Below are 13,191 nucleotides of genomic sequence, written 5' to 3'. Positions count from 1 at the left end.
TTCTAGTTTTTGAACATCAGATAACTTGTATCTTGTTATGAACTGTAATTCGTCATAAAAAAATAAATCATTTGGTTCCAAAGGGAAGATGATATAAAAACAGCTCTCATAATGGAATTTATTAGCTTAGATGAAAATAATTAAAATCTGAGAAAACATTTTTTTAACACAACAACCCGCGAAATAACTGACCATAAAGTCAGTGGCTTAAATAAACGAGTAAGGTTACCCTATATGTTAATAAAATATATCAACGCCCCTAAACGAAAGACAAATAAATGCATGTTTTGGACAATTGCAATTACATTTCCTTCATAATAGAGCATTTGCATTATTCACGTATCTGGATACTTGCACAGATCGACGTATACGTATCGGGCAGATTTGTATAAAATAATGATTTAGCCCTGAACTCAATTAAACCAAAATCAAAATTAAATGCATTATAAATTATCTTCATCGTGACCAACTTGACTTAATTTACCCTTTCCTCATATACGTGTTGTACGATACGTCGATACGAATACGCCAGCAAATACGTGAATAATGCAAATGCTCTGATAATTAACCACTTTTCATTTGCTAAATTATTTTGTCATTTTTTTTTTCAGTTGGAAGGGATAAATTCAACCTTCAATTAGAAAATTTCTTTCATAACACGAGCAACCCTTTAAAAATTACAGGCAGAAAAGGCTTATTTAAACCCAGTACTAAAAGAACCAATCTAATTAAAACAAAATATCCGCACTCGCTAATTTTTTATGCTTGATCGCTACGTGGGACCCGTGAGGAGTTTAATTTTCATTAGATTGTAGAAAAACTAATTCTGTCCAGGTACATTCATAAGACAAATAAATTATTTTAAAACAATGTCATATTTATAAAAAAAAAAAAAAAAGATTTCCAATTCCGACAATCTCCGATCATTTCATGGAAACATTATACAACACACGTGTACTTAGTTTTCCAATAAGAATGCCGTTATGGAATTATACACGGTCATGTAGATAGCGATATCGACTTTCGCTAAATATTTTATATATCTTGTTGATATTTATATCAGTAGAGAAAAAAACTACTTTCATAATCCTACAATAATTTGGCTTAATGAGTAGAAGATGGCTTTTGGTCAAAGATTATTCCTCTTAAGTATTGTTGCTGTGAAGACTTTAGGTAAGACTAACATAATATAATTCATTGGATTGCTTGAAGTATAAATGTACATATACATGTTTTCGCTATTCCGATGATACTTAACAAGTTTTAAATGCATATAAAATTTCAATCTTTTCTTTTTTAAGTTATTTAAAATTTCCTAACTAAAAAAAGACGTGGTACATGTGATATAGTTTTTCCTTCTTTTTCACTCTCAGTTTTTTTGGCCAGCATATTTATCAAAAAAATTACTCTCCCGTTGTTTCTTTTATAATGAAATTGTTGTTCTCTTAGAGAAAACGGAATCTTTTGTGGTGGAGAAATGTACAGTAGGTAATTTTAGGTGAAAATAAAGATTTTAGAAGCCTGATTTCAAATCACTCTTTACTTTGAAGCTATCAGTTTTTCTTTTTCTTTTTTGTTTCATTATGAAATTCAAAGGTTTTGTTGAGAACAATAATAATTACATTGTTCATCAACATATGTTGTTCATTGCAATTAAAATGCAATTGGATATGTCTTTTCAACTGAGTACTTAGTAGGAATATTTGTGACGTCATTTTGATTTGATTTTGAGAATGTTCTAGTATTCGGGAAGTTGTTTTAAATAAAAATTGAGAAAGTTTTTACTACTAGAGAGGTTTCATATGCGAGAACAACCTGTAAAATCTTAACTTTATCTCTATAAGTTTGAACCATTTATTTCCCATTGAAAATCCCCGAATACTCTTTTAGCTTTGTAGATTATCGACATAAAAGTCAAAGCTACAGCTTTTATTGATATTAAATCCAAAATCTGAATTTTCATCTAAAACAGAACAAAACAATTAAAATGTACTGAGCTTACTATAACAGTATCAGTAATATAATTATCATTTTTATTATTAATAAATTGTATGAACGCGGACTGCGAAGAAGAAACTAAACACGCTAATTTTAATATTGCCGCTCGCTCATAATTAAAACAGTAAACAGCATTGTATGTTATATGTATATCGCACACTTTTATACGTATAGTAAAACGACCGGTTGCAGGCTAAATTCTGCAAGTCTCATTTCTCTGTCGTAAATTTTAAAATAATTGCATAAATAATCAAGCAACAATAATCATATCAATGTCTCACAACACATACATCCAATGGGAATAAAATAAATACATGTAGCTTTCATATTCTACGACATTCAAAAATATTTGACAAACTCTTACCCTCAATTTATATAAAAGTTTACAATCAGTAAATTAATAAGATACACCAATTTGAACTACAATATCAACAAATTACATTTTTATCTGATTGGTAGTACGCCGTTTTGTATAGTTTTGTCTTCCTATAATATAAAATGTGTATGAATACGTTTGTAGCGTAGTATTAAGTAAACTTGTTCGTCCTTTCTTTTTCTTTTTTGAGTCAACAAACCAAAGGGGCTTAGTTTCAAATTTTATACAGCGTTGAGGACTACGAACAAAAATCAAGACGATGACTTATTAATAAACATTTCCGTAATTTACCTGCTTAACGTGCCCCCCCCCCCCCCTTTTTAAACTGAATTGTAAAGAGTATGTCATAGCAAATTAATTTAGGAGGTAAATGGAATTTTGCTTCTTCCCCTGTTGTTTCCAATTTTCGTTTTAATGTTTTGTGTACCGTGTGTCTATTCCTTTTTCTTCTTCTAGTCATGGTGCTGTCTGTTTTTCTTTTGTTTTGAATGCCACTTTAGTACAAGTATCTTATCCCCTCTTGTTTATCATATATTTTCCTGTCTTACTCTGAGTGAACTGGATTGGTTAATATATATTATTTTATAGGACTGGTAATTGAAAATACATTTACAACACCAAACAATGGACACAAGAGTTTTTTGCAAGTCGCTGATATTTTGCATTACGTTGTTGATATCAACAAAAATGGTCTTGATTTAAGCGGAATTACGACAATAACATTTGAGGTGAAGGCGTGTCAAGATGTTTCAATTATTATGTCGAATTCAGACGATGAAGACTCCTCAAAGTCCATGTATAATTTTATTATTGGTGGTTGGACAAATTTAAAATCAGCTATTCAAAGACGGAATGACGATTCACTTACACCGGGTAGCCAGCAAAGCGTCCTTTACGACACTCCTGACGTTTGTAAATGCGATGAATACCGACCATTCTGGATCAGTGCTATACACGGAGTTATAATGATGGGAAAAGGACTTATCGTTGGTAGAAATGTTATAGCTGAGTTGACCGACCCAAATCCTTTTACAGTGAGAAGCATTGGAATATACACAAATTGGGAAAATTTAGGAGAATGGAAGGTACAGATAGAAGGTAAAAATTGTTTCCTTTTCTTAATTTCTTAATCGCTTCAATACAAGTGTTATTGTTTATTTGATAACTTATCCAAATGAACTTTAGAAAAGAATTGTAAATTTTGTTCTTGAATTCAATTGAGAATGAAATTCATTTTCTGATGAAATGTCCAGCATTCGAGCAACAGCGACAAGTAATGTTACATGCTTCTTTAAAAATATATGCTATAATTTAAAAAATCTTAATACAGAAAACAGGTTTATTTGGCTTCTGTCTTGTGAACATGACGAAATATGCAACATTGTGGCTTTAATTTGTTATAAATGTTTTACAATAAGAAAACTTTAAGAACTGCTATCGTTAAATCCATATTATCATGAGCATTGTCATTATTGTTTTTTATTATTTAAATCTATTTGTAATCATTATATGTAACATGCCTTTTAAGGACCGATAATTAATTTAATAAAGTATTGGTATTCGTATTGGACAGACTTTAATTTGAGCTGTCCCCGGTAACATTTGCAATATATTTTCCCTCAAACCGCTTTGAAAATGCTTTTTGTAGTTTTTCATACTAGTTAGAAAATTTCACACTTTTATTGAACTGTCCGTTCAAATCCGTTAATTTATGGATTTCTGACGTGGTCATGTACTAGATATTTTTGATACAACTTTATCGATAAGTGATCTAAGTTAAGAGTTATATTTGAGGACAACCATTATTGATAATTATCTTTAGGGATCGCGTTTTTTCTTCACATTTATTTTCTGTTTTCAGTTACACTGCCACATCCAGTCCGAGTGGGATAACAATTTTACATCCCAGCTCTTTCTAGAATAACTGTATGAAAAAGTTTACGCTTAATAACATCTAGTTCAGAATGCCATACAATAATTATAATATACTTTATATATTACTATATAGTATATGCCCTTTACGAGCCTCGTGTGTTAAATTACCAGTGACTTTGTATCCAGTCGTCCTGGTGAAGGGGTATGAATCGTGGCTTCACATGCTTCAGGTCTTGATGTTGATTCCCCGCATAGTTACTGGTTTAGTGGATATTTTTCTACATAAATTTTGAAAGTTATTCCGCATCAATAATTTTAAGTTTTATTGTGTGTTCGAAATTCCCGCCAAATGTTACAGAACAGAAGAAAACCATGTAGAACAAAGAATCTAGGGTAATCTGGTAGGGGTGGTCCGACTCAGATCACTCCTGTTAGAACAAAGGAGTTGGGATGTAAATATGGTTGATATCATCATACGAATCATTTCCAACACTATGAAAGTACTTTTAGTTGTTCAGTAAAAATTTTCGTGGTTTTCCTAGATGGATCTATCCACGAATTTAAGTGTCCAAATCAAGACATGCAGGTTTGACTTCATGGATACGGGCATATAATTCAGAGAATACAACAAATGTCATCAAACGCACTAGAATTATAGATATAACTTCCGGCAGGATTTTGCTCATTTAATCTTTAACAAACCTAAACTAAACGACTTGTTACCTTTTAATTCTAATGACAAATTAGTTTAAATCGATGAAATTCAGAATAATTGTTTTCACTATATTTTAGAAAGATTGGAACTATTATTTTCAAGTCATTCCTAAGGCACTGGCCTCCAAAACGAGAAGTACAAAATGTAGCAAAGGTTAGCTAATAAATTTCCAAAATGTATACATGTAATGCAGGAAAAGGGGGAAGAAACGCTGCACTGTTAGATTGTCTCCCCTTTTCCTCCAAAACGTTAGTAACTTTAGAATGTCGGCGGACTGACATCTTTCACTGGGGACTACTGTGTCTCTCTTTTATCTATACGGGGATTCTAGCTTCTCTCGTGAAAATCAGGGGAATAGACTAGCTCACTCATTTCAGGTCTAGGTTATACCTTCTTCTGGCGTGTCTCTCATCTCGGACACTTGTGCTTTCGAGGCCTGGCGCTGGTGAATAAAATACAATGATGTTTCAATTATTTATTCCAAACAGCTATCTACATTTAAGTGTGATATGTGATCTGTGATCTGTGATCTAAATAGTAAACTTTGTTTTAACTTATTTCTGTTAATGAAAATCTTTTATAAATTTAAGTTAAGTTTTAAATACAAAACTAAGTTATTAAATCAGAAGCTAAATTCTTACTTTTAAAATACAATTTGAAATAGTTTATACTTTAATAATTTACATACCTGGTGAATAAAATACAATGATGTTTCAATTATTTATTCCAAACAGCTATCTACATTTAAGTGTGATATGTGATGTTGGGAAGTTGCGGTCTTCCCTTTTTAACCCCAACATCACGTGCTGATTGGAATTATTTTATTCACCTATGAAATTTAAGCGTCAATTTTGAATTTTATAAAGTTACTTTTTATTGGTCAACTATTCTCTTTTTATGTTATAGATTTATATGATTAATATATATTTTATTTAGTTACATAAAAGCAATTAAAGGATTATCAAAATCTTTACTTACTTTACAGAATTATTAAGTGGACAATAGAAACACTTTAAGGGTTATTTTCCTACGGCAAATTACAAACATTTTTATTCTTTTAAAAGATGACAGTTTATTTAATTTATTTCTCAACGTCAGATTAATAGCTTTGATCAAAAGAACTCTAGAAATGAGATTAACTATATTATTAAAAAAAGACGAAACTATTTATGACTTAATCTTCAGTCACATACTTTGCCTTGGAGCTTTAGCAATACGATTTAATTCAATTTTATTTATTTATTAGTTTATTTGTCTAAGTTTACTTTATTTTATTTTCCTTTTCCAACATACAATTTTCCATCATTATATATAAATGTCGGTGGACTGTCATCTTTCACTGGGGACTACTGTGTCTCTCTTTTATCTATACGGGGATTCTAGCTTCTCTCGTGAAAATCAGGGGAATAGACTAGCTCACTCATTTCAGGTCTAGGTTATACCTTCTTCTGGCGTGTCTCTCATCTCGGACACTTGTGCTTTCGAGGCCTGGCGCTGGTGAATAAAATACAATGATGTTTCAATTATTTATTCCAAACAGCTATCTACATTTAAGTGTGATATGTGATCTGTGATCTGTGATCTAAATAGTAAACTTTGTTTTAACTTATTTCTGTTAATGAAAATCTTTTATAAATTTAAGTTAAGTTTTAAATACAAAACTAAGTTATTAAATCAGAAGCTAAATTCTTACTTTTAAAATACAATTTGAAATAGTTTATACTTTAATAATTTACATACCTGGTGAATAAAATACAATGATGTTTCAATTATTTATTCCAAACAGCTATCTACATTTAAGTGTGATATGTGATGTTGGGAAGTTGCGGTCTTCCCTTTTTAACCCCAACATCACGTGCTGATTGGAATTATTTTATTCACCTATGAAATTTAAGCGTCAATTTTGAATTTTATAAAGTTACTTTTTATTGGTCAACTATTCTCTTTTTATGTTATAGATTTATATGATTAATATATATTTTATTTAGTTACATAAAAGCAATTAAAGGATTATCAAAATCTTTACTTACTTTACAGAATTATTAAGTGGACAATAGAAACACTTTAAGGGTTATTTTCCTACGGCAAATTACAAACATTTTTATTCTTTTAAAAGATGACAGTTTATTTAATTTATTTCTCAACGTCAGATTAATAGCTTTGATCAAAAGAACTCTAGAAATGAGATTAACTATATTATTAAAAAAAGACGAAACTATTTATGACTTAATCTTCAGTCACATACTTTGCCTTGGAGCTTTAGCAATACGATTTAATTCAATTTTATTTATTTATTAGTTTATTTGTCTAAGTTTACTTTATTTTATTTTCCTTTTCCAACATACAATTTTCCATCATTATATATAAATGTCGGTGGACTGTCATCTTTCACTGGGGACTACTGTGTCTCTCTTTTATCTATACGGGGATTCTAGCTTCTCTCGTGAAAATCAGGGGAATAGACTAGCTCACTCATTTCAGGTCTAGGTTATACCTTCTTCTGGCGTGTCTCTCATCTCGGACACTTGTGCTTTCGAGGCCTGGCGCTGGTGAATAAAATACAATGATGTTTCAATTATTTATTCCAAACAGCTATCTACATTTAAGTGTGATATGTGATCTGTGATCTGTGATCTAAATAGTAAACTTTGTTTTAACTTATTTCTGTTAATGAAAATCTTTTATAAATTTAAGTTAAGTTTTAAATACAAAACTAAGTTATTAAATCAGAAGCTAAATTCTTACTTTTAAAATACAATTTGAAATAGTTTATACTTTAATAATTTACATACCTGGTGAATAAAATACAATGATGTTTCAATTATTTATTCCAAACAGCTATCTACATTTAAGTGTGATATGTGATGTTGGGAAGTTGCGGTCTTCCCTTTTTAACCCCAACATCACGTGCTGATTGGAATTATTTTATTCACCTATGAAATTTAAGCGTCAATTTTGAATTTTATAAAGTTACTTTTTATTGGTCAACTATTCTCTTTTTATGTTATAGATTTATATGATTAATATATATTTTATTTAGTTACATAAAAGCAATTAAAGGATTATCAAAATCTTAACTTACTTTACAGAATTATTAAGTGGACAATAGAAACACTTTAAGGGTTATTTTCCTACGGCAAATTACAAACATTTTTATTCTTTTAAGAGCTTGTCTCACAGAAAACCATGCAAAAGTGTCCAGGAGTAAATTTTGCGGAATCTCTTTAAATTTGGTACACACAACACTTAGGCTATCCCAATATCACTTGCAAAAATTTTTTGCTTAAATTTTATCGGATAGCCGAGTTTTGTAGCGCCATCTATTTTCATCGTTTTTTACGGGGAAATTGCCAAATTCAAGGTTTTTTTTATGTTTTTAATTCCAAAAAATAATCATATCTAGCTATGATAAATATCTCTTTTGACCAATGCATGTGATAAAGCACTATTAAGGAAATAAAAAAATGTAAGTAATAAATATATATTTGATTTTTTATAGTAGGGCCTCTATGTATATTAAACAGGTGTTTAAGGAATTACCTATTTTACCAAATTTAGGACCTGAAGAAATGCTAAAATATAGAAAAGGTGAAGCTGTAATCAAAAGATGAATATATCAAAATGTACTACTATAATATCTTAAACAAATATAAAAAATCCACCCACGGCAAATTTTTTGAAATATATTCATTATATATCACTGTACGGCTATTTTGTATAGTATTTTTACAAAAAAATCATGAAACAAAATCTTTTTCTTAACACAAAGCCACAAATCAGGGTGAAATTCTTGGCAAAATGAGGGATTTTATACTTCAACTGCTGTTTCTTTTTAATAAAATAGCAAAATTATAGCGAAAACGATAATCAAAGTACTAAAAGCTCTCAAGGAAAGCTCTATTTAACAAATTAAAAAAAAAAGGTTTGATTGAAAATCCAAATTCGCAAATTTGAAACTGCTAATTGCATGTTTTGTCTTTAACCTGTTTCCATGAGTACATCTGGTACCTGCTTTTATAAGAACTTTAATAATCATAATGAAAAATAAGCACACAAATGTGCTGGAATCGCATATTTATGCAAATGAAGTCTTGTTAGAAATCTTACATGCTACTCATGAAAATTCATTTGTGTGTAATTATGCATGTTATTCAGGATTTTGATCCAGTAGTACCTGATATTTAGGTTATTAAATTAGATAAACACAAATCATATCATTAGTTAAAATGAAAAAAAGTTTGATTACATGTGTAGGTCAGGTTTAAAAGGTGATGACAGAATAATGTTTTGTAAATTTTGAAAAAAAAACAGTTTCCAGTGTAAATTACAAAAAAATTAGGTTTTTTGTTTGTTTTTACACAATAAGACATTGAATCCTTTACATTTCTTTTTAATAGCCCATAATGACATTTAAATCATTATCATGATTATAGAATTTATAGTTAATAAAATCATTGATACCAGCTGACTCAGCAAAAACTTTCAGTTTACAGAAAAAGTAGCCATATCATTGTCCTGGTACTTTTCTATGAATTGTCACTTCCATTCTGGAGTATAATTCTCATTGTATATTCACAAAAGCAAGATCAACGCATTTCATATCTACCATGAATAGCATAATTCTTTTTTGGGTAGGGTCTCTCTATCATCACTTATTCACTTTCATCTTCAGAAACTACCGAAACTGTTTTGTGGTTGAGGTCTAAGATTTTTCTTACATAAAGTATGCATTGATTCTTTTAATTTGTTAAGTTGTCAATCGGTTTCCTCTTTAACAAAGTATCCAACTTACGCAACTATAATAGTTTATGTAATTTGGAGCTTCATTCTGACAATAGGTAATTACCATGTTAATATAACATTTGAATTTTTCCAGTTTCACAGATAAATGTACATGTATAAGTAGTTTAAGACTTGCAGTGTGAATCTTTATACTTTTCTCTTACTGCCATATAGCCATTCCAACTCCATTGTCTGAATATCTGCTGACATTTTATTCAGTATCTTATGTACCTTCTAAGCTTAATATAGCGACTATATCCACATATGAATATTTGCACTTTGAATCCTGGAAATTCAGTCTTGTCCTATCCTGTAAAACATGTACCTTAATTTTATCCATTTGAAACATTTTGTACGTGTTTAAAATTTCTCCACAATTTCTATCATGATTTATGCAGATTAGGACATGAACAGAAAACAATATGTGCATCATGCTAAATAGTTTTGAGTACTGAATTTTCATTCATAGGCAGCTTGTTTTCTTGTACATACGGGTTATACTGCAATAGTGACGAATAGCTTCAGAAGTATGTGCTCACTGAATAGCCTGGACAACCTGAAACATGAAAACACTACATTGTTTAAAAAAATACCAATATAACCCTTTTGTACAGAAACCAAATTTTGACAGAAAGAAACAACATCTATATATAATTTAAAACAATTTCAATACAATCAACAATTATAATGGGTTGCTGTCCCATTGTCATGATTGACATAAAAATGTATAGTCCACATCTCCTTTTACTCATGTGCATGATGTGAACAAAACAATGATGTACATAACTATATACATGTACATGTATGTTGTACATACTAACATGTTGACTTTAATTAATTAGATATCTAAATTACAACCTTAAGAATACATGTATTCCGGGCTTGAGAACAATTTAGATTTCGCCTGTATGGTTAACATTGTAATGTAAACTGAATTGGTTAATTTAAATTTAAATTTACTTTTACTCATTTTTAAAGTAATGAATTTCAATCATGACAATAATTAGAAAGTGACAGAGTATAGTATCATGCATTGCAATACATAGTCCCCTCTAAGTTAAAATTTCATTATACTGGAACAAAATATGATACTTAATCTAATCTTTAGCTTGGCAATATGTAATGTAATAAATGTCAAGTCAATATCTACAAGCATAATAAAGACAGACAAGGACCAGACCAGACAACCATTTGGCCTTCAACAATGATATTAACCAATACTCATACAGAATAGTTGGTTATAACAATATCCTAGACAAAAAGAATTGAAGAATTGATGTCAACTGAGAAAACTAATAGCATATTTTCATATCAAAACAACCAATATATACCGATATATACCATGTATACATGATATATGATATATGATATATATTGACATACAAGAATCTATGATAAAAGTAAAAAACACTGTTTCTGTTAAATTTATTTCTGAAAGGAAACAATTTAGAGCTTGACATCTGATACATTGTAGATGATACATGTACTACATCTGTTATTGTAATCTGCATGTTGATAAAACATGTATACAGCCCCCCTAATGTTATTTATTTTATTTGGTCGGGTTGTTGCCTCTTTGACACATTCCCCATTTCCATTCTCAATTTTAAAGAATATATATCAGCAATGTTTTTGATTTGGTAAACTTTTGTCATTTATATAATAGGTTGCTTACTTTTATACCCCTTTTACTTATTTTATGTATTTGATTGTAACTTACTTGAGCCCTTTTTATACAAAATAAATGTTGAAACATTATTGATCCAAAATTATACTGAAATGTAATGCCTAATATTGGGTTTTAGTACCTATTTCTTGTATGTTTGCACTGTAAGAGGCACATGAACAGCTTCCCCTTGAGCACATGTTGCTGTTTAAAAAATGAAAGTTTAATATATAGATATAACTTTTCAAAATGAATCTCAATGCCATATCAGACAGACAGATGGACTTACAGACAAAGTTATACCATAATGAGTCCTAGAAGTAAAATTACATTCATGATATTAATATTAGTATCAATGTAAATACATGATGGTACATGTATATGTATTTGTCATATGCGGATTTGGGGGGGGGGTCCTGGGGGTTGGAACCCCCCCTTTTTTTGGACGAACAATGTATTTGAATGGGTATATATGGTTGACCCCCCTCTTTATCCTGTGTTGGGAACCCCCCTTTTTAAAATGGCTTGACCCACCCCTGCCCCCTGGGATGATTATATAGAGAAGCACTGAAGCATGACTGGAGCTATCCCCCTTAGGTCAGTCAGTGGGCCCCCCTAATGAAAAGTATTGGATCCGCCACTGGCATGCACTTTCTATACCCAAAAAGTAAAGACTGTCCCTGGTGATTGTTACCCAGGGAATCCCCCCCCCCCCCCGGGAGAGATTTCCTTAATTAGGTTTGTCAGAGACTCTGGACATAGAATCCGGAACTGTAAAAGAAGGATTATATAATTACAGCTGCGGTTAAATTTCATCAATACTATAAATATTTCATCACAGGCCCCGGTCCATAGACAGGAATTTCCAAGGGGAGGTTACATGGACTTGTGATGGTCATCCAGGAGAAGGGAGGTAGGGTGACTTTCGTTCAAATCTCTTGAACCCCCTGGCTATGATTGGTATGTATTGGCAGACCCGTCTTTAGTTCTTTATATTAGATATGCAGTGATTCATTTTTTATATTCTATATATAATTATTTACCTGCTGTACATGCTGTTTGCATCTGATTAGTTGTCTCAATGTCTGTACGGAAGTTCAAGACCTGCTTTAAACTTGACGTTCGTTGTGGTCATAATAGCAACAGCAAACTAAATTCCTTCTCCACTTAGCCTCATAATCTCTCCGTGTCAGCTCTAGCCTCTACGTTTCTGTAATATCTCATTATCTGACACTCAGTCTGTCAGTGTCAGTGACATGACATTGTCGGACTAAAGCACTGCACTGACAAAATGTGAGAAAATTCCATACTTGTCTCTACATATTGCAACATTGACATCAATATAAAGATAGATGTATCTTTATGCCACTCAAAGAGCTTATTTAAGGTCGTACTAACACAAAAAGCTTAGTTGATAGTTTCAGGGAAGTCTGCATCTGTCCTGAACAGTTGCCTTTTTATAGTAGTGTGGAGAACAATTTAATGGGAGATAACTCATGATAACACTTATTCATTGAAAGTTACAATATCTTATTTATTCAGATGTTTTACATTTGCAAAGTATTTTATAATAATAAAATCTTTAAAATAATCAAAATTTAACATTTGAAATGATAATAACATCATGTTTTGTTCAATATATACTCAAAATTGGTTTAGTAAAAAATGTGGGAAAAGGCCTGAGGTGTGCTTTTAAAGAAGAAAATAGGGATATTTTACTAATTTGCCATGGGTGGATTTTTTTATATTTTTTTAATCTAATAAAAATTTGTGTAAAGA

At 30.7% G+C, this 13,191-nt stretch overlaps 1 protein-coding gene across 1 annotated transcript; it reads left to right on the top strand.

The window, feature by feature from the left end:
* Positions 1-3,132: 3,132 nt before the first annotated feature.
* Positions 3,133-4,267, top strand: LOC134717681 (uncharacterized). The gene is made up of 2 exons (XM_063580206.1): positions 3,133-3,472; positions 4,236-4,267. The coding sequence occupies exons 1-2, from the start codon at positions 3,133-3,135 to the stop codon at positions 4,265-4,267; spliced, it is 372 nt and encodes a 123-aa protein (XP_063436276.1).
* The last annotated feature ends 8,924 nt before the right edge of the window (positions 4,268-13,191 follow it).

This window comes from Mytilus trossulus, chromosome 1, assembly GCF_036588685.1.
Source record: "Mytilus trossulus isolate FHL-02 chromosome 1, PNRI_Mtr1.1.1.hap1, whole genome shotgun sequence".
Classification (NCBI taxonomy): domain Eukaryota; kingdom Metazoa; phylum Mollusca; class Bivalvia; order Mytilida; family Mytilidae; genus Mytilus; species Mytilus trossulus.
The sequence above is the reverse complement of the archived record's forward strand: the minus strand, read 5'-3'. Positions and strand labels throughout refer to the sequence as shown.